General features: G+C 43.9%; 1 protein-coding gene across 7 annotated transcripts in view; it reads left to right on the top strand.

Moving 5' to 3' along the window:
• Positions 1-22,400, top strand: part of ARL15 (ARF like GTPase 15) — a 334,819-nt gene that overhangs the window by 127,121 nt on the left and 185,298 nt on the right. For 4 of the 7 annotated variants that reach the window (XR_012668398.1, XM_048851826.2, XM_048851825.2 and 1 more), the window contains 3 exons: positions 1,120-1,264; positions 7,009-7,068; positions 10,479-10,631. Coding sequence is in view for 6 of the 7 variants with exons in the window: in XM_048851826.2 (XP_048707783.1) it covers positions 1,120-1,264; positions 7,009-7,068; positions 10,479-10,631 (358 nt within the window). In the remaining variant the exon portion in view is untranslated. The remainder of the gene's footprint in view (positions 1-1,119; positions 1,265-7,008; positions 7,069-10,478; positions 10,632-22,400) is intronic. The other 3 variants (XM_075128468.1, XM_075128469.1, XM_075128470.1) reach the window with 3 other exon arrangements.

Genomic DNA, 22,400 nt, shown 5'->3' with positions numbered 1-22,400 from the left:
TAGGTGGTAGACTCACATTTCTGGTGCTGAAGCTGCTGGATTTGATACCTAGTGATGGATTTTATCGTGTGCGTGCGTGTGTGTGTTTCAAATATGTAGCCAGTCCTGAATTGTCTATCACTTGCTACAGCTACTTTGTGCCCTACTTTTGGGGGGTAGTTGATACTGATGAGTGCTTGCTGAGAGAATGCTTTGTTTTGGGCAATGCATTTTATAGACTTAACTAAAACGTGGTGATTGTTCATACTTGAATATAAATATTATGCAGAAGCCTTTAGCACTGGTTTTGTCAGAATGGCGATCTTTTGAATGGTTTGTAAAGATTTTACCTGTAATGCATATATAAAGGTCTAAAGTACTAATTAAATTGCTGCACTGGCTCTTAAGAGGCATGTATGTTGCTAGCAGGAAGACCTAGTTTAGGCAGTTTAGTTCTTCATGCAGTGACACAATGATTAATTTACACCTCTCTATTGTATAGTGCGGTGAACAAGGTGTAATTTGCTCCTAAAATGTGTACATTAGTAAACCTACATAGTGTGTTTATGTTTTAACTGTTATAAAAGATATCCTGAAAGCCAGTTCAAGCTGACTGTAAACTGGATGGCATCCCCTTGAAAGTACAAGTAGGGGAATATTGGAGAGGGGATGAAGACAATGGCGCCAAAAGATTTCCCGAAGCTGCGACAGTTTGGCAAGCAGCAGCTCTAAAACTGCTTGCTAGTTGGGCCAGGTATGGCATTAGGTACAAATGTGGCTACCACTTGCATCTCCTGCTGACTCTAATGATGGCAGCAAACATGGTTGGACAAATATTTGAATAGCATCCACGCTTATCTCATTAAATGTGCATTTTTTAATGATATTCAGGAAATTAAATCAGATTGCCCATCCCATGCATATCAGATCTAGGTGAAAAATTAATACACTAATGCTTTCTTAAAAATCTGTTTTTTTTAGACTCCGGTTGAGCTAATCATAGTGTAGTAAATGCTGATTGTACCAGGACATTTAGAAAAAAGACTATTTTGCTTGTCTTTGTTGCCTTTAATTTTGTGAACTGGAATTTTTAAATTTTGTTATAGAATATGAGAAGTCTTTTTTTGTTTTTCCTGGCAGTGTTTTAAAGCGCTTTGCTGCAAGGGACCACCACCTCCACGACCTGAATATGACTTGGTTTGTATAGGTCTCACTGGTTCTGGCAAGACAAGTCTACTGTCACAGCTTTGCAGTGAAAGCCCAGAGAATATAGTGTCTACAACAGGTATGATGCTGCTGTCAGGAATATTTTTTTCAACCAAAAGTAATGTTTCTAATACTTTAGATGATTGTCAGTTAAATTACACATTAGGTTTATTCCTTATAATAATAATAATAACTAATAAAATACCCGCCCTCCAATTCATCTCATATATTTGTTTCTCTATTAATAATTCAAATGCACATGATGGAAAAGGAATATGGGAACTAAATAACTAATATGTAAAATAAAGCTAATCCTTGATACTTTTGTAGCCCAGAAATTTTGAATTTACAGTAACAATTTTTTAAAGTTTGATTCCTAATATATTTATATCAGTTATCCAAATAGAACATATTTATTCCCTTAGTTAGTTCCATGTTCATTGTACTACTGTGTGGGGTGTGTGTATAGTTTGAAAAGTGAGTGTGTGTGTGTGTGTGTGTGTGTTATATTTTGTTTAAAGATGAATGGCTACACTAACTGGGTTAGGTTTAAAGTATGTGCTGAAGGCTGTGTAGATCTTCAGCATAGTAATTCATTTTTAAAATAATCTTTTTAACAGTGTTTTGAACCACGTCATTAACGAAGGTGCAAAGGCAGCTTATTCTCGCAAAATTTAGTGATATTCTTTCCTGGGGAATTTTCACAAAAACACGTACAATCTTGTGCATTTTAAAAGAGAGAGAGCTCTCCGGTAACATGGGTGGTGTATCTAAATTGTTAATTTCTAAAAGTCCTACCCCCTGTGGATTTTTCCATAGACACCAAAAAGGGAAGAAAGAAACCTTTGAAGTCTTATTCCTTAAGGGGCTTTGCTACATAGGCACAAAGTGGGGGGAAAAGGTGATAGTAAATGGGGTGAGATGAGGAAACTAGAGGATACACATTAGGATTTAGGTCCTTCCAAAATCAGTCAGTGCAGCACTGTGGAATGTGTAAGTAACCAAAAGGAAACTTCATCAATGGTCAGTGTTTGTTTTTGGTCATAATCCTTTCTCTTTGGTCAGTGGAGGAGAGGAATTGAGCTGAGGCAGGTTTAGATCAGAGATAAATTCTACAAAAAACAGGGTGAAAGAAAAGAGTTAAATATAAACAGACATAACTAAAACTTATAAATGTATCTATGCCAATGCAAGAAGCTTAAAAACAAACATAGGAGAACCAGGATGCCTGTCAATAAGAGATGATTGTGACACACTATGCATTAATGAAAAATGGTGAAATGACTAAAACAAATACCTGGGTATAAAATTAATAAGAAGGAGAGATTAGGTCATAGAGGAGGAAGAGCAATCTTGTGATGTGATGTTTTTCTAGATATGTGACCCAAGTGATTGAGTACAGTTCATTTGTTAGTGTAATAGGGAGGGTGTGTGTGGCAGTGTTTGTGTGAGAAGTTGGTGTATGTAGGTATGTAAGTTTACACTGTGTTTCATATATGTGGTTTTGAGTTTTGCATTCTTGTCCATGAGCAGCCTTAACTGGTTTTCATGGTGTGCTCAATATCCTCATATTTTAATAATTTAAATAAAATAGAATGGTAAGAAATTTAAAACTGATTCAAGGTAATACTGTTTCTTACACACTGTGTACTTAACCTGTGGAATTCATTGCCATTACAGTTATATCATAGGTTTCAGAGTATAGACTTTAAAGGGATAAAACCCTCCTGATTCAGGGCATAAACCAACATCCAGCTCCTCAGTTAGGAAGAAACTTGCTGTGTGGGAAGATTATTCCATAAGTGATCTCTGCAGGGTTTCTTGCATCTTTCTCTGAAGCATCTGTTATTGGCCAGTGTCTGAACCAGAGTACCGGAAGTGACCGGACTGTCCTGGTATGTCAGTTCTTCTGTTCTGTTCAGCAAGAAATATAGTGCTGGATTGGCAAACCTGGGCAACCCTCAGAATTGTACCTGACCAAACCCCTTCAAAGATATTGCATGTGTAAACATGTTGATACTGTGTGTGCTATACTAAAGTTAGGAGCCCCAAACTCCCCTTCCCCAGCTTCCTGAAGGGGTGGGGGTGCTTTCCTTTAAATCCCCTTCCAATCAATTTTATCCAATCAGTGTCCCTTCCATAACAAGTACCTGCACTGGATATCTGCTATATTAACCTAACCTCCCTGACCTGCTGTGGGGGAGGTGAAGAAACCCTCTCCACCTAGGCCTATTTGGTGATGAGGGAAAAATTCCTTCCCAGCCCCCAAGAAAAAAGGGCGACTAGCATAATGCCCACATTAGATCTTAAAGAAACTCAATTCTACTCTGATTCCATAAATGGGAGGTTTCAGAGTAACAGCCGTGTTAGTCTGTATTCGCAAAAAGAAAAGGAGTACTTGTAGCACCTTAGAGACTAACCAATTTATTTGAGCATGAGCTTTCGTGAGCTACAGCTCACTTCATCAGATGCATACCGTGGAAACTGCAGCAGACTTTATATATACACAGAGAATATGAAATGGGAGGGTGAGTGTTTGTCCTGCCTCAGTGTGTTGCATGTCAGGGTCCATGACTGAGGTGTCCCTCAATATCCAGGGCCACTCTCTGTAAAAGTCCTTTGTCTTAGATCGCAGCCTTCCAATTGCTGCACCTATAGCTTGAATACTGTGCCTGTTTCGCCAGTTTTGGTTGCGGTTTAGCTGCAGCAACATTGGGCTGTGATCCAGTTTCCATGGGAATCTTGGCCACAGCCATCCTGGGCCGTGCCTCAGTTTCCCCACATTTGATTCTCAGTATCTGCTGGGACCTTGGCCATAACAACCCTGATCTGTACCTTTCCCCCCCCAGTGTTGGTCCTCAATTTACGCTGGAATCTTAGCTTCAGACGCCCTGAACTGTGCCTCAGTTTTTCCAAATTTCGTTGCCAGTTTCGACTGGAGTATTGGCTGCAGCTGCCCTGAGCTGTGCCTCAGTTTCCCCAATTTCTGTTACCTACAGAGGTGCTCGCTATACATATGCCCCCCTCACAAAGGGAACTCTATCAATGGTCTGTGGCCCCATCCCTAAGTTCCTTCTGCGAGATGGATCAAAGGTGTTTGGTCTGTAACATTCTGCCTGCTGGGGAGACCCATTGCTCTGCTGTGACCTGGTCCCAGAACTCTGCAAAGCTTATAGAATGCCAATGCTGTTGCTTATGTACCCTTCAGTGTCTGGACTCTAGGATTTGGGGAATCCCTGTAAGAAATTCCAAACTGTGGGAATGTCCCTGTATCTCCCCTATTCTCCTTCCTGCCCCTCACAGCTCTGTGGTGGTGAGAGTCCACCCATCTGCCCACCCCCTTGTAAGAGGGAACACACAACTCTTTGGTGAGTAGAGGGTGCTGCCATACGAGCTGTAACACTGGACAGCCTTCCTCCCATCCTACGTGCACTTGCTCTGCAGTGGGATGAGAGCTCAGGCAGCCTCTCTGTTCCTCATTGTGCCCCCCCTTGCTGTGGACGACACCAATTCATTATTCTGTGTTAAGGGGGCCTAGTCCAGCCTCCTCTGCAAGGCACCACCTGGCTTTTCTCCTCTGGCTCAAACTGTTGCTACTCCAAGCTTCCTCCAAACCCCCATATGTTTCCCTGGCTGCCCTTCCCCACTGCACATGATCCTGCATATGAATTGGGAGTGAGGTGGGAGAGAAGGAGTTCAGTTTGGTCCTCAAACCCCAGGCTCCTACAGGGTCCACTCACCCAGCGCTGGCCAAGGAAAAGCCTTCTTTGGGTCCTATGGTGCCTCCCACCTCTGCTGCCACCCTTTCTGCATTTTTGAGATCCTGGGGTGACTTCGCCCTGTCCTCACTGAGGCCCTACTGGTCACCGTGAGACTCCTGGAAACCCCCAACAGTGTATAGTGCTCCTCAGGCTCCTCTGCTGCTGCCTGGCAGCAGCTGCTGATGTTTAGTAATTGGTGGGAGACAGAAGTTTTCCCCCCTTATTAACTAGGGGCAAGAAGATGCTCTAGTCAAACTAGGCACCTGCCTAGAGCAGCAGATTGTGCCGAGGTGCCAGGGGCAGCTGGGCCTAACCGGACTGGTGCTTGGGACCCAGTGTGCTGTGTTGGAATGCCACTCATTGACACCTGGAGCAGCTTCAGGTGTGTTGCTTCTTCCTATGCATCTGGGATCTTGTTGTGTTTATAGTTTATAAAGGGCTAATAAATGATTAATCAATATTTTAATATTAAGGTTAATGAATGGTTACAGATTTAGTCCAACCGGTCAACAGGTTGGTTATATCCATGGCTTATAAACATACATAACACCTACTGAAGTGTTTAACCATCTAGAGTACATACTACTCATGTGTGTAACAGGGTTGTAATGTCTACTACATAATTTATATCCCTTCATCAACCTTAATATTAAGAGTGACCAAGAAAAGCATACTTAAGTAAAACAACGTATGCAGTTCAATTTATTTTCCCGGTCTCTTTCTATGTTAAAAATCCTAGAATGGTTACCTCATATTATTAATGATAATGCAAAACTTCAGTTTCAGTATTAAAAAAAAAAAAAAATTGAATGGGGATTGCCAAAAAACATGCGTATTCTATCAATTTCTATTTTTTGGACTTACATTCCCACACCACTTTTAAGTAAGAATGTGGGAGATGGGGGTAATGCTTTGTTGCACGAGTTATTAGCAGAATGGAGTGTCTGTGGCTAAGCTAATAAAATCCCTATTTATAGAAAGGTTATATTGGCAAGATAATAGGTAGGGCCCTACCAAATTCACAGCCATGAAAAATGTGTCACAGACTGTGAAATTTGATCTCCCCCGTGAAATCTGGCTATTGTAGGGGAAACCAGATTTCACACAGCTGGGCGCCCGGAGAACGGCATCTGCTGGCCGGGAGCCCAGCTCTGAAGGTAACGCCGCCACCAGCAGCGTACAGAAGTGAGGGTGGCATGGTATGGGGAGGTCGTCATTTTCTGCGGGGGGAGAAGGGTCAACCTTACAGGTGGGCAACTGCCCAGGGCCCCGTGGTCAGGGGTCACCGTGATAACCCCCCCACCCTTTTCCTACAGCCAACCCAAGGTCTCTTGAACTCCCAAGTGCTGGACCTGGAGCTGGGGAGAGGCAGGCCTGGGAGTCCCCTGGCCAGGGGCTCCTACTTTGCACCAGACTCCAGTTGCTAATCCCAGATGGGCTGGGGAGGGATGGGACTTCCTCTTTCCCTGCACGGGCTGCTCCCAGGGCTGGATCAGACCCACCTCCAGGAACCTCCCGGCTGCAGGAAGCTTTGCATCTGCTGGGTCGGAGCTCAGCTCGGAAAGCATCGCTGCCACCAGCAGCAGTTTAGAATTGAGGGTGTCTTGGTATGGTATTGCCACCTTTACTTCTGGGCGGCTGCTGGCAGTGGTGCTGCCTTCAGAGCTGGGCACCTGGCCGGCAGCTGCCCTCTGAAGGTAGTAGTGCAGAAGTAAGGGTGGCAATACTGAGACGTGCCCCCCCTCTCTCCGGGGTCCACCTTTTGGCTTGTGACCCCCATGGTTACAACACTGTGAAATTTCAGATTTAAATATCTGAAACCATGAAATTTACCATTTTTAAAACCCTGTGACTGTGAAATTAACCAAAATGGATCCTGAATTTGGTAGGGCCCTCCTTATAGGTCTACTTGTATTCATTGATTTGCTTCTATGCAATCTATATTTAATGTGACTGAGTAGCCTATCTAAAACAACAGTGAATATAATAGTTTTAATGGATACAGTCTATTTCAAAATACCTTACCAAATAAGTTACTAACACTTTTTGTTTCTAATTTTAGGTTTTAGCATAAAAGCAGTGCCATTCCAGAATGCCGTCTTGAATGTAAAAGAACTTGGAGGTATAACACTTTTAATCACTTGCATATCTGATTGGTATTTTACTTTCATTTCACTGTATAAAGGTACAGTATCTAAGCCCCACAGTAGAACACCACTAATTGATTACTTCACTATAGGCACACTAAATAGGGAGTTTGTAAAAGATAGGGGCTCTGGAATATTTAAGATTTCTGCTTGTTTTGTCACATAATTATTTTAAATGTCAGAATAATGAAAAATTTGTGACTGAAATTCATTTATACATTGGATTATATCAAAGCATCACAACTTGAGGAATGTGCAACCAATTCATAAAATAAATTGGATTATACTGCATGGCATGTCTTTTAATCTCTTGAACCCTAAGGATGAGTGTACATGATATAAATATAATAAATTTAGGGCCAAATTGTAGCCTTGCTAGAGTGACAACACAGATCAAAGGTACTCTCTTATCCCCATTACTAGTTACCTGCATCACAGATGATGATGTGTAAGAGGAAGCATTTGTTGCAGAGCCACTTACATTTGAGCCTCTACTCTAGAAATGGTCCTCTCCTTGAGGTGTAAAACATTTCAGGAGTAGCCAATTTCCAAAGGATTAAGGGGACACAGATGACTTGAAATCCAGTCAATTAAAAAAAAAAATAGTTTGAATCAGGTAAGTTACTTGCCCACTAATCCCCCTGCCAACTTTGGTTGTACATTTTCCTATTTTTAAAAAAGTTTCTCTCCCTAGTTTGTCTATTACAGGGTCAGTTTGACTAACAAACGTCTAAGTTGATGGCTTGGCTGGCCAACAGGTAGCTGTATTAATAAAATAAAATGAGAAGATTTTTCTGTTGGGGGGAAAAAAATTCTGGTCTTTCCCCTGAACTTCTACTTATAGTCTGTATCTTTTTTTTCCCCCTTCACTCCCATTGGTACATAAATACAGTAGCAAATTGACTTTTAGGGATTAATCTTTCAACAAGGCTTAAACTTACTTGTCTTAAAGACTGTCATGGAAAAATTAGATGACTTCTAGAGGGAAGTCTTTCATTGTACAAAATCAGATCCATGGTTCCTTCCTAGTTTAACTTATTGTTGAGGAAGCTCTGAGATAAACACTTATTAAACTTAAAGTAGCCCCTCTTTGTTACTGTAGGCCCAGATGTTGTAGACCAGGGGTGGGAAAAGTACGGACCGCTTCTGGCCCACCAGCTGTTTTAATCCAGCACTCGAGCCCCCGCTGGGAAGTGGGGTTTGGGGCTTGCTCCGCTCCAGACGGGGAGCAGGGTTGGGGGCCACTCCGCGTGGCTCCCGTAAGCAGCGGCATGTCCCTGCTTCGGTTCCTACGCATAGGAGCAGCCGGGGGCTCTGCATGCTGCCCCCACCCCAAGCGCTGCCCCCGCAGGTCCCATTGACCAGGAACTGTGACCAGTGGGAGCTGCAGGGGCAGTGTCTGTGGACGGGGCAGTGAACAGGAGAGCCGCCTGGCCGTGCCTCCATGTAGGAGCTGGAATGGGGGGGACATGCTGCTGCTTCTGGGTTTTGCTTGAGGTAAGTGCTGCCTGGACCCTGCACCCTGAGCCACCTCGCCTGCACCCCAACCCCTTGCTCCAGCCCTGTTCCCCCCCCCCCCCCGCCCTCCGAACTCCTCGGTCCCATCCTGGAGCACCCTTCTGCACCCCAGACCCCTCCCATCCTCAGCCCCACCACAGAGCTCACAGCCCCAGCTGGAGCCCTCCCCCTCCTCCCCCATGCCCCGACCCCTTGCCCCAGCTCTGATCCCTGTCCCAGCCCAACCCTTCTGCACCCCCAAGCCCCTCATCTTCAGCCCCACCCCATTCCCCATACCCCCATTCCCATCCTCTGTCCCAGCCTGGGGCTCCCTCCTGCACCCTGAACTCCTCATTTCTGGCTCCACCCCAGAGCCCTCACCCCCAGCCAGAGCCCTCACCCCCTCCCGCACTCCAACCCCAATTTTGTGAGCATTCGTGACCTGCCATACCATGTCTATTTCTAGATATGGCCCTTGGGCCAAAAAGTTTGTCCACGCCTGTTGTAGACGCTGATGGTCTTGCCTTGGTCATCCATTCCAAAAGGGAGGCTGCAACCTCCTTTAGCATTTGGAGCATAGCATAAGGATTATGACTAAGATTTGGTCACGGTTATATTTAGTAGAAGTCACGGACAGGTCGTGGCAATAAAGAAAAATTCACGGAAGCCTGCGACCTGTCCCTGATTTTTACTAAAAATACCTGGGGGGTGCGGGGGGGTCAGAGAAGGGACAAACAGAGTGCTGCCAGGGCTTGCAGCTGACCCAACTCCAGCCGCTGCTCTGGCGGGCTGGAGACCACTGTTCTGATGGCCCCGGGCTGGCCCAGAAGAAGTCAGAGGTCCCAGAAAGTCATGGAATCAATGACCTCTATGACAGAATTGTAGGCTTAATTATGACACATTTGTCTATGAATTTATATTGTACTTGTCACCATGGTGCCTGAGTGACATCTGAGTTCTATTCAGCTGTGCAATTCTTTCCCAATGTCACAAAGTAAAGTCACTTGGGGCCAAATTTTGGAGTCTAAATGCAGTCAGTTAAAGCTAGATGGCAGGTAGCTAGATACTGATTTAGACTCAAGGCCTCCAGTGCCCAGTCTGATGGTTGGGTATTTTTAATATTTTTCCAAGTGTGAGGGATGTTTTCTGTTGGATTAGGGTGAAGTTTCTTTTAAGAGGTGGTAGGGCTTTTTGGAGGGCTGAAAAGTGAAGACCTCACTTGGAAAGAGATGCAGGGCAGCTGTTACATATGTTTATATTTTGTGTAGAAGCACTGTGAAGACTGCAACACCTTTGACTTGATTGCAGCACATCAGCATGTTGATCCTGTCAGGCAGTGTTGGCCCCTGATATTTCCCCCCTTTCTCTGTTTGTGGAGGAGAATTGCTGAATATAATAGACCACATCATTTCTGTACTGGTATAAACAGTGTACAGAAATAGGTCTTACCAGTTTAGTTTTTGTAACTTTTCTCTTTCTCTGCTAAACTTTGTTCTGGAATTTCTGCTGTTGATGTTGAGGGAGAGGGGCCTGTATTAGGTTAGTTTTGTAAGATTCTCTTCCCCCCCACCCCCCATCCCAAACACTAATATGTTGTGGCTGAGTTTTGTTTTCTGTACTATAGCAGTCTTGTCTGGGCAGTTGATGTTGAGAATTTGGAGAGGCTGAAAGGAATCGGTCTTCAAAGGTTCACTATTCATTGCTGCATGTCAGTCAAAAGGGAAAAGTTCCGTTTAGATTTTAATTTGTGATGTACTCAATTAATTTAAAAATTGCCTTGCAAACTTAGCCTTTGGAAAATTGTAAGCCTTGTCTAGTTGCTTGAGCACAATGAAGTTTTATTTCAAATACTTTAAGGACTGACTGTTAAAACTCATACTTTTTTTAGATTTCTTCTTTCAGCAGCCAAGCAGTTATGTGAAACAGATGCTGATTGTGTACTATTCCTTTTGTTTGGCTGAAGGAATACTCCTCCTTGTAGTGGAAGGTGGTGCATGTTTGTACCATTCTAGTTACCTCCTGGAGCTTCTAATACAGCCAGGTTTGTGCTTCTCTGTTTCTATAGAATTATACAAAAAAATTTCATTTATAGGTTATAGAAAAAACAGCCACTTTCATATTGTCTGCTGCTGGTCTCATTAACTCCATCATTCTTTAGTATTTGTTTGGGACAGAGAGCGAAGCTTTCTGTGCTCTCTTGCAGACATTTGCCTTTTATCAAACACTGTTTTAGATTCTTAAAAACTGCAAAAAAGTGAATTAACATGTTAAATTTTCTGATTACTTGACTCATGGAATATCCTGACCACTTGCATCATTTAACTGAACAGATTATTTTTTGTATTTTTAAACAATACTAACTTGGTACATTGAATCTGGTTTTGAATCTAATTTCTGAAATATTAGAAGTTTTGCTTAAAAAAATAAGATTTTGAATCAGTAAGAAAAATCTCTGTGGAGACTTTAAAATCACAAATACTTAAATACTTGAAATAATTGAAAAGCTGTTCTTCCTTCATTTGCCTGCCAAGTCCAGTGTCCAGAGTTAAGTTTCCCTTTTGACATAGCAATTGTGTAATTTCTTTTCTTCTTAAGTTGCAAGACATTAAGTTTTGAATTTGATAAATAAATCAGAGAATCTGTTTCTTTGATTAGGCTACTCAGGAGGTTTGGCATTCGTTAACCCAGATGCCCCAAAAGTGTACTTTTACCGTGCAGATATAAATAGCCTCCTCTCACTTAACTCAGGTACACCATGAAATGGAGGAGTTGGAGGTCCAGCAAAGCCCTAGCATGGTATTGTAAGCAGGAACTGCACCTGATTCAATATAAAATGTGGGAGATGAGAGAATGCGGGGAGAGAAGAGACTGGAAAAATGGCAAGGGCAGAAGCTGACTTTGGCTGTTTAAAATTTTAATTAATGTATTTAGTGCTGGTGAATTCCCTGGGTAAACTGAGCTCCTTGGTTTATCCACAGTACAGATACTACAGGGCAGCACCAATGCCAAGCTTCTTCATGTTGTCTGACCAAGAAGCCTTATTCATAATCTTGAAACACCGCCTCTGGAGTGATGATAGTTCAGTCAGTGTGCTCCTTTGGTTGCTGGCTTCATGATATTTACAAAATCAGTGCTAGTTATTGGTGGTACCTGAGACGTGGATACTTACTGGGAACTAAATCAAGACCATAAACACATTTCAGAATAATCACATCAAATATCATTCACATCCATATAGTCATATAATTTTAGAGACAGACAGGAATCTAATTTGGTCTTTTAATCCACCATTCTGTAAATGGAGGGTTGAAAACTGTGGTGAAATATTTGTAACTTCCAGACTGGGATGGATTTGAAGGATTAATTAGAGATGGAAAGATCTAGGTTTTATTATCAAATTCCTCTTGATTGCTCAATTGAGGCTGGAGGAGGTTTTCCCTACTGGCAAATTCTAAGCCTCTTCCAGCAATGGTCCACCCAAGCCCTGCACCATTTCTCTGGAGTTCTGCTCCTTGCTTCATCAGTATGTGTTTCAGGCCATGAAGGAAAAGCTCATAATGAAATCTTGGAGCACTGAAATATTGTGACCATTCAAGGAATGAGGTTGAGATTGGGTAACAAATTTCGGGTAGAGGAAGGACCAAAGTTGTTACAATAAGATCACATGGCTGCTTTAATTTTGGACGGTCGTTTGTTCGTTGACGACAAACTCATTTCTTGTTGACAATGCAGGAAGAGTCTGAAGGAGAGATTTGATGAACAGAAGTGAATTAACAGAATTGGTGAATCCTAATTAAGAGGATATTCCATGCGTAGGAGGCAGTGTAGGAAAAGTAATTGACTGTTGTCGAAGAAGTGGATGAATGGAGTATCAAGGCTAACATCGTTGGAGGATACAGGGGATGAGTACTACTATCAGAATAAGAAAAGGAGTACTTGTGGCCCCTTAGAGACTAACAAATTTATTTGAGCATAAGCTTTCGTGAGCTACAGCTCATCCGATGAAGTGAGCTGTAGCTCACGAAAGCTTATGCTCAAATTTGTTAGTCTCTAAGGTGCCACAAGTACTCCTTTTCTTTTTGCGAATACAGACTAACATGGCTGCTACTCTGAAAACTATCAGAATAGATGGCCAACCCAAAAAAATAGGACGTATAAGAGCTGTGTAAGTTTCTTCATTAACAAGAGCTTGCTTAGCACAGGGGAGATTTGAGACCATGGCAGACCATATCAACCCAGCTGCAGGCTCAACTACAAATGTCTGTAAGAGTATGCATCTCACTCCTGCGTCATATGACTTCGTGCACTTATAGAATCATAGAAGTGTAGGGCTGGAAGGGACCTCAATAGTAGTCCATCCCCCTGTGTTGAGGCAGGATCAAGTATATCTAGATCATCCCTGGAATGTTTGTCTAACTTGTTCTTAAAAACCTCTAATAAGAGGATTGCACAACCTCCCTTGGTAACATATTCCATATCCTTATAGTTAGAAAGTTTTTCCTAATATCTAACCTAAATCTCCCTTCCTGCAGTTTAAATTGATTACTTCTTGTCCTACCTTTTAGTGGAACAATTGATCACTGTCCTCTTTTTAACAGCCCTTACCATATTTGAAGACTGTTATCAGGTCTTCCTCTCGCCTTTTTTCCCTCAAGACTAAACATGCGCACAATATGCCAGACTTCACCTTTGTGCCATGCAAATCTTTGTATCTATGCAGCAGACATCAGCAAAATGTAATTTAACAAATACAAATGTGAGGTGCTACACTTAAGGAAGAAAAACCAAATGCACAAATACAGAATGGGGGCTAACTAGCTTGGCACCAGCACTGCTGACAAGGTTCTGGGTGTTGTGATCAATCACAACCTCTACTTGAGTCAACAATGCTATACCATTGCAAAAAAAGCAAATGTAATTTTAGGTTGCATTAATAGAGGCATAGCATGCAAATCAGGGAAGGTGATAGTACAACTCTACTGAGCACTGGTTAGGCTTCAGCTAGATTACTGTGTCCAGTTTTGGTCAGCAATGTGTAGAAAGGATGTAGAGAAACTGGAAAGGATCCAGAGGTAAGTGACAAAGACGATCAAAGGGATGGAATGCAAGCCATGTGAGCAAAGGCTGAAGGAATTGGGTATGCTTAGTTTGGGAAAAGAGAAGATTAAGGGGGGACATGGTAGTGATCTTCAAATATTTGAAAGGCTGCCATAAAAAAGATGGAGAAAAGTTCTCTTGCCACAGACAGCAGGACAAGATGCAATGGGTTCAAACTACACCATAGCAGATTTGGATTCAACCTCAGGAAAAACTTCCATTGTCCTACTGTTCTTACAGGTAGGAACAGACTGCGTTGGGAGGTTGTGGAAGCTGCTTTCAAAAGGCTGGTTTTCAAAAGGCTGGATAGCCATCTGTCTTGGATGGTTTAGATACAACAAATCCTACATCTTGGCAGGGGGTTAGATTAGATGACCCTTTGGTTCCTTTTAACCCTGTGGTTCTATGATCACATGTACATGAGGGTTCAGGTCTTACTAGAATTCCTCTCATTATTAGATTCATGGAAGGACCCTTGCTGGGTGTGCAAAGGAATACCGCTTTTTCCACCTCTGCCTTCCAAAATGCTGGGGACCAATACCTCAAAGCTAGAGGAGGGGAGCTCCCTTAGACCACTTTCAGACCCAAGGCTTCTGGACTCTAGAAAAGACTTCCACATAAGTGTCGTAGAACTTAGCTATTTGCCTAGTTTTCACAACATTTCTACTTCTGCTCTGCAAAGTAGCTGTTCATCTTGGACCTGGTGCCTTTGTCACCAAAACTCATCAGTGGTTCTGCATCTACCAGACTTACAGAACATCAGTAGGAAATTCTTAGACAACTACCAGTAGACTGTCAAGGACTCTGCCCTGCAGACCATCTTCTGTAGGTGGGGATAACCAGCAATGGGCCTGTTTGCTACAGCTCAGAATGAGAAATATCAACATTCTGTTTAAGGTGGGGTTGGGAAGGGAAGGTCTGAGTCCAGGATCCAAGTTCAGTGCATTTCTCATCTCATGGACACCAGGGATCATGCACATCTATCCACAAATCCCATTAATACCAAGCATCCTGAGGAAACTCACACAGGGCTCAGCAGTAATGATACTACTAGCGCCAGCTTGGCCCATATGGTTTTTTGTATTCAGACGTAAGGAACCTGTCAACATAGCCCCCAGTCACAGAACCTGTCTTACCTGTGTGATCTAATAGGACTGTGGTCATATTCTACTCCTGAACCCAGCATTGTTGCAGTGTGGATGCTGGCTGGTTAATTTCCATTGAGGAAAAAGTATTCATTTGAAGCCCAAAACATTTTGGTGCATAGCAGAAAAAAACTCTACTAGACTGGCCTGTTGAGCTTAATGAAAGAGGTTTTCTATTTGGGCAGCACAATGTCACCTTAAAAACTGATTTCCTGATATTCTGGACTATCGGTTAGCTCCATAATAATATATTTAGCAGCAATATTAATACATCCCACTGTTCAGGTCATACTACATTTTGCCATCCTAAGATTCCTCAAGGGCCTCATTAATGTGTTGCCCCCAGTTAGGGAGCTCCCTCCATCTTAGAACCTCAGCATAGTTTTAATTGGTTTAATGGGACCCCTTTTTAAGCCTCTGGCAACTTGCTCTTTATACCATCTATCTATGCAGACTTTGAAGGGCAGGGGAAATTCAGGCTCTTGTGGCTGGTCCACCTTATGCCATATTTCACAGAGATAAGATAATGCTTAAGCAGCATGCTAAGTTCTGATCCAAGATTTGTGTCAGGTTTTTGTTTGAATCGGCTGATTTCCCTTACCCCCCCCCCTTCCACCCCATTCCCAGTTTTCTTCCGTAAGCCACCAGAGGGAAGACAAATTGCCCATCCTTGACACTTTTAGGGCTCTTTCATACTACCTTGATAGAATGAGACCCTTTGGGGGAGCTCTCAAGCTGTTTGTAGCATTTGCAGAAAAGTTTAAAGGTCAGGCAGTGTCCAGCCAAAGATTGTCGAAATTGGGGAGTCTAATTGTATTAAAACATGCTATGAGGTAGCTAGATTACATCTACCTGTGCTGGGTGGAGCCCATTCTACTAGGGATAGGGCAGCTTCTCGAAGAAGTGTCCCTATCTCAGTAATTTGCAGAGCAGCCCTATTGGAATCAGTCCATGCTTTCACACTCTTCACCTACCAGTGATGCATGGTTTGTTTGGGGGGGGTGGGGTGGGTATTTGGTACAGTTGTACATAATGCAGTGGTGTGCGAACTTTTCCAATCAAGCCCCCCCATTAATAGAATCTGTCTGCATGGCGCTTCCCCCCCCCCCCCCCCCCGCAACTGCACAGCCAAGGCTTCCTCAGCAGCAGAGCTTGGGCTGAAGACGGAAGTGGGGCAGGAGCTGGAGTTGGGGGCGGAGAGAGAATGAGGGCAGAGCTGCGATTGGGAATGGAGCAGGGTCTGGAGGCGGAGCAGGAATGGGGGCTGAATGGGATTGGGGGCAGAGTGGGGCTGGAAGCATGGCACTCCCTCCTCACCCCCTGTGGGGGCTGGCCCCTCCCTCCTTCCCAAACATTCCTCCATGCCTCCCTAGGGTGACGCGCCCCAGTTTGGGAACCCACTGACATAATGGAATTTGTTTTTCTTTTTCTTTTAAAAATGAAATCATCTTTGAGATTTCCTCTGATTTCCTGTAAAAAAAAAAAAAAAAAAAAAATAGTATCTGATTATGTAATTTAAAACCGCAGCATAATTCAAACTAGTTTTCACAGGCAACCATAGATCTGGCACTTCCTAAGTTTCAAGTGCTTAAATTTGCAACCTAAATAATGTTGTTCTAACAGTTTTTTCAAAATGTAATTAATAAGGGGGAGACAAAGGGGTCTGGAGGCCGCAGTTAGCAGCTGTGAAAAATACTGAAGCTATGAATCTCAAGTTAACCTCACTGCAAAAACATGGAAGGAAGACACAAGCAAGCAGAGATGATTTTCACAAACTGCAGCTTGTTTAGTAACAAAAATATAAATCTTCATAGAACAATATGTATATGCTGATTGCAGTGTTGCTGTAAGCGCATTGGTCCCAGGATATTAGAGACAAGGTGGGTGAGGTAACATCTCTAATTGCTAATACCTGAGCAAGAGCTCTGTATAGCTCGAAAGCTTGTCTCTTCCACCAACAGAAGTCGGTCCAATAAAAGGTATTACTTCACCCACTTTGTCTAATATGTACATGTGTATTTCTGTGTTTGTATCTATTGAGTACACAGGGAGCACACACCAAAAATTATCCTCCCACGAGATTCTGGTTTGCCTCTTGTGCTGTTTGTGCATGAACTCCTGGATTGCTGGAAGGCCTGGTCTATACTACACCGTTAAATTTATGTAAACTGCCTTATGTCGATCTAATAACGAATGTGTCTAAACTACCAGATCCCTTCTGCCGACATAACTTGCCTGCTGTGTCGACTTAATTACTTCACCTTCGCGAGAGGCGTAGTGCTTAATTCGATGTTGTTAGATACTGCGTTGCTAACATCAGTTTAACTGGCCTCCAGGCTGTGTCCCATAATGCTCTGCTGTGACCGCTCTGGTAAACATTTTCAACTCTTCTGCACAGCAGCCAGCTACCCAGGAGACAGCCCCTCCCCGTTAAAGGACTGGGAAGTTTTGAATTTTCATTTCCTGTTTTTCCTGCATGGAGAGCTCATCTTCACAGCTGATCATGGCAGCTCCATGCGCCAAATGTACTCCAGTCTGGAGTATACAGGAGGTGGTGGTGGATCTTCTTGGTGTGTGGGGAGAAGAGGCTGTGCAGGCACAGCCATGATTCAGCCTCAGAGACATAGACATCTGTGAACAGATCATGCTGCGCATGGGAGAGAAGGGCTACACCCGGGGCATGCAGCAGTACCGGGTGAAAATCGAGGAACTGAGGCAGGTGTACCAGAGGCAAGGGAGGTGAACAGTTGCTCTGGTGGTAGATGTGCCACCACTACAAGGAGCGGCATGTGATTCTCAGCGGTGACCCCATCATGACCCCCCAAGATACCTCTGAGGAGTTGGAGTCCTGGGCCAGCGTGGACAATGCTGAGGAGGAGGTCTTGGATGAGGAAGAAGAGGAGAATGGGAGACAGGTGAGTGGGGAATCCCTGCTCCTGTTGAGTCAGGAGATATTTTAACCCCAGAGCAGTCCAGCCAGTTGCAGAACAGCATCATGGCAGAGCGTGGTGCCAGGGAAGGAACTTCTGGTGAGTATGAAATTTCAAGTAATATTTTGGAGTCAGATGTTCTTGTATTCTATCTTTAATTAAAATTAAGAAGGTGAGGTAGAGTGGCTATCTGCTTCTCAGTGGCCGCACCAACTAAGCAGAGGGTGCCCTATGCAAAAGACTGTTCACATACACAGGGATGGTCTGGGAATCCTCCGTATAGATCTCCAGGAAACTTTTGTGAAGGTACTCTGCAATCTGGGGAAGACTGCCTTATTTCTTCCACCACCATAGGACACCATACGACAGTTTCTCTTGCCACTACAGTGTTTGTTCAGCTAATTCAACTAGGCATCATTGCAGTACACAGCACTGCAGTATAAGGACCCAGTCTATACCTGGATGCTTGCAGCATCTGTTCCCTTGCTTCCTCTGTTACTCTCAGAGAGTAATATCAACTAGGGTCACCTTAAGGGGGACGGTGGTAGTTTTCATTGCAACTGCTCGAACCACAAACAGTGCCTGTGCTCCCCTCTCCCATTATGATTTTCTGCCCCTTCAGCCAACTGTAGTTTGGGTGGCAGGGGTTGGTGTTGATCTTAGTAACTGCAAGCCTTGGGTGATGGCTAGCAGCAGCAGGACTTGGGCGGAGATTGGGAGGAAGGGAAATTTTGCGGTGCCCACTTGCTGCTGCAAGCAAACCCTCTCCTCCAGCACAGCCTCTGCCAAGGCTTGCAGTTTGGTTCCCACTCTCCAAACAATGCCCAAGTTACAAAGGGGAGGTGGCATGGCCCCCTACCTACCCCGGGTTGCCCACCCAATGCTGCTGATGGTCTGGCACCCATGCCCCAAGGCCATATGCACCATGGCTGAGACAGCAAACTGGGTCAATGAATATCTTATGTAAATGAAAATGTTCTGCCTTAAACTTCTGTGAAATAAGGGGAGTTTTTATATAGCAACTCTGCACTAGACATTGAGTCTACATTAACAATGGTTGCTTTGTGCTTTCCGTGGCTTAGAGCTGAAAGTGTGGGCTTCAGCTCTTCCTCCACACTGGTGGAGAGGCTCTCCCAGATAAAACGAAGGTGAAAGAGAACACATGATGACATATTTAATGAGATTGTGAACGCCTCTGGGACAGTGGACACCAAGCAGAAAGTGTGGAGGATTTCTCTCTCTGAAAAACCGGACATGGACCTGGTGAGCAGGAGATCAGCCCAGGAGAATGAGCATGGCACACAGCAGGAGATGCTGGGGATTCTGAAGGAGCAGATAGACATGTTGAGGCATCTGGTTCATCTTCAGGAGAAACATTTTGAGGCTAGACTCCCTCTATAGCCCCTGCAGAACGGCATTCCAGCATCGCCATATTCCTTCTCCCTCTCTCCCAAATGTTCCAGGTGGCAGTAGGGGGTGGGGCGGGATTGCAATATCCCTTCCACTCAACCCTGGGGGAGGAGCTTAAGAATAAAGCTGCACATAAGATGATGTGTGACAGGCAAGGCCACTGCCCTTTTAAAGACAAGCTGACTGTCTTTCCCCCTTCCCAATTTTATTCCACGATGTGTCCAAGGTTAAATTCTATTTGTGATTTGTTACAGTATGTTTGTTCAATAAAAGTCAATGTCTTGAGAGTGAAGGAGTCTTTATTAATTTAAAATTGGGGAGCGGGGGAGAAGAGGAGGGACAGAGAAACTGAAGCAATGGAGGGGATGTGTTGGAGACAAAAACCCAGCAGTCACAGCAAGGTTCATACTATGGGAAGGCACAATACAGAAAAGCGGTACACATTACTGAGGGTCATTACTGAAACAGGTTTTCAAAGTCTGCCTGAGACACAGTGTTCCAGGCTGAGCTCTTATAGCTCTGGGATCTGGCTGCTCAAAATTAGCAGACCGCCTACCCACCTCCAAGCCCCACCCTGGAAACTTTTCTCCCTTTGCTTCACGGATATTATTAAGCACACAGCAGACAGCTATACCCATGGGGATATTGCTGTCACTGAGGTGTAACCTAGTAATCAGACTGCACAATTCTGCACTTGCTCAGCCTGTTATTTAATTGATCCTTGTTGCTGTCTAGGTATCCAGTGTATCGCTTCATGACCCATGGGAGGAAGGTGTAGGCTGGGTCTCCCAGGGTTACTCTTGGCATTTCAGCATCAGCAATGGTTATTTTGCATTCCAGAAAGAAATTCACTCCTCGCTGCTTTCTGAACAGACGTGTTGTTAAAGATGCGTGCGTCATGGACCTTTCCTGACCATCCCACATTGATGTTAGTAAAATGGCCCTACTGATCCACCAGCACTTGCAACACCACTGAAAAGTATTCTGTTTATGTACGCTTTGGGAAGATGGTCTGGTGCCAATGGATATGGGATATGCGTGCCATCTATTGCTCCACCACAGTTAGGGAACCCCATTGTGGCAAAACTATCCAGTATTTCTTGCACATTGCCCAGAGTCACAACCCTTCTTAGTAAAAGGCCGTTAATGGCCCTGCATACTTGGATCACAACGTACCCCCTGCCTCCCCCCTCCCGGTGGATTTTCCAACTCCAAATTGATTCCCCTCTTACCAGTAGCAGTCTGGCACTGCTAACTTCCACACAGTGATGGCCACTCGCTGTCAGAGCAGGTCTCGTTTTAGTGTCCCTGCACTGCAGGGCTGAGGAGAGCCCCACAACACTTACCGGAAAGTGGTCTTGCGCATACGAAAGTTCGGCAGACACTGGTCACAATCCCATAACTGCATAACAGTGCAATCCCACCACTCAGTGTTTGTTTCTCGGGACCAGAGACTGTGCTCCCCCATGTTCAGCTGCTGTGCAACTGCCAGCAGAAACTGGGAATTGTTTCGTTCTGTGACTTCCAGCAGAGGTGCTGGAAGGACATTAGTGTTCCATGTAGCAGCTCCTCTTGTGGCTCTGGAAATACTGCAGGATAAGGCATGTGGTGTTTGTAATGCTCACAACAATAGTGAACGGCTAAGTGGGGGTCCATGCTTCTTGAGATATGGCATACGCGCATCTATACCAGTCTTTTAAAAAAAGGCAGGAAATATCATGGGTTCCAGTTGAAATCAGGGGAGGGAGGGAGAAAATGGCATCATGGGACGTTGAAGCTATGTTCACAGTCCCCGCTGTAAGCATGTTTTGGTCCCATGAGGCATTGCAAGTCCTTCCAAAAATCCCTATGGTGAATTGCACTGTTAGGATAGCTATGCACGGTACACTGCTCTCTGCATCGATGCAAGCGCTGCTAGTGAGGATGAGCCCCACCGACATAAGGAGTGTGGTGTAGATACGCAGTCCCAACTTACTGCAGTGGCTGGATGTCGACTTAACTGAAGTTGACTTAAGTCTGTCGTGTAGACATGCCCTCGGAGTGTTTCATTCTGGAGACGAGTCTGCTGATTCATCCTTATGACACCTAGTGCACAGCTGCAGTAGTTCCACCTAAACGGCAATGCTAGGAGAAACCAACATCAATCTGTTAGTATGAAGAAGCCAGGGAGCAGAAGTCTCTGGAATCTTTATCTAGAAATAAACTCAAGAAAGGAAAGGATGAAGAAGGTGGTGGTGGGGAAGGGCGTAATGTAGGCCAGCATGTAATGTAAAACCCATGTTGATGTACTGTAGAGTCTCAGGTTTCTGTGTCATCTCTGCTCCTGGTGTCTCAAACTCTCTGGCTTGATGAAAGATTGCACTGATTCCCATGGCAACTCACTGTACCTGGAAATGACACTGAGGGGCATATGGAAGAGCTGCAGAGTCTAAGCAACACTGAAACCCTTTGCAGGCAGAGCAAAGAAGAAGAGATTTATGGGATGTTGGTGTGGAACAGTAATAGTGTTTCAGAATAATTGCACTTTCCGTCAACATGCTGTACAATCTAAGTTGTTTCTAAAATATAGAAAATCATACTGTATTTGAACTGTTGGTGTATAAGTGAGGCTGAATTAATAGTGAATTTAAGCAACATTTTTCAAAATATTAAAAGCCTGCTTTGTCCAGATTTAAATAACCATTTCTTAAGGGTCTCTCACAGAAAAAGACTGGTCAGGTCTAATTTGATTCAGCACTTACACAGTAGCACCTTTTTTGTACCTAAGAACATATGGTTTTCAGGGTTTTGAAAAGGATCTGAGAAAAGTGTGTAATAATATTTGTCACTACTGTTATGACTGGAGTAACCAACAGGGAGGGACAAAGAAACAGAAGGCAGATTAGTGCTAGGAAGGGTTTATTTTTAATGGCTATGTGCAGAATGTGTTGTAATTACACTTTGAAAAGTGCTATGATCACGTGGATCTGTGAACCTTTTTAGGGAAGGTGTGCTCTAAATGTTGGCCTCTTCACCCTGACTTAATGTAAAACACCTGTCTTGCTGAGCAGTGCACAACATAAGTACATGTTTTAAGGTAGATGCTTTTGAAAGCTATATAACACTGTTCTAAAATATTCCATTGTACTTACATTAAGTTTCCTTATTCGGTGTCCTATACCTTGCTCAGAACATTGCCTGGGCATAATTAATTTAATGTTTGTTTCAAAAATACATAGAGATTTCCTT

This window comes from Caretta caretta, chromosome 5 (assembly GCF_965140235.1).
Source record: "Caretta caretta isolate rCarCar2 chromosome 5, rCarCar1.hap1, whole genome shotgun sequence".
NCBI lineage: Eukaryota > Metazoa > Chordata > Testudines > Cheloniidae > Caretta > Caretta caretta.
The sequence above is the reverse complement of the archived record's forward strand: the minus strand, read 5'-3'. Positions and strand labels throughout refer to the sequence as shown.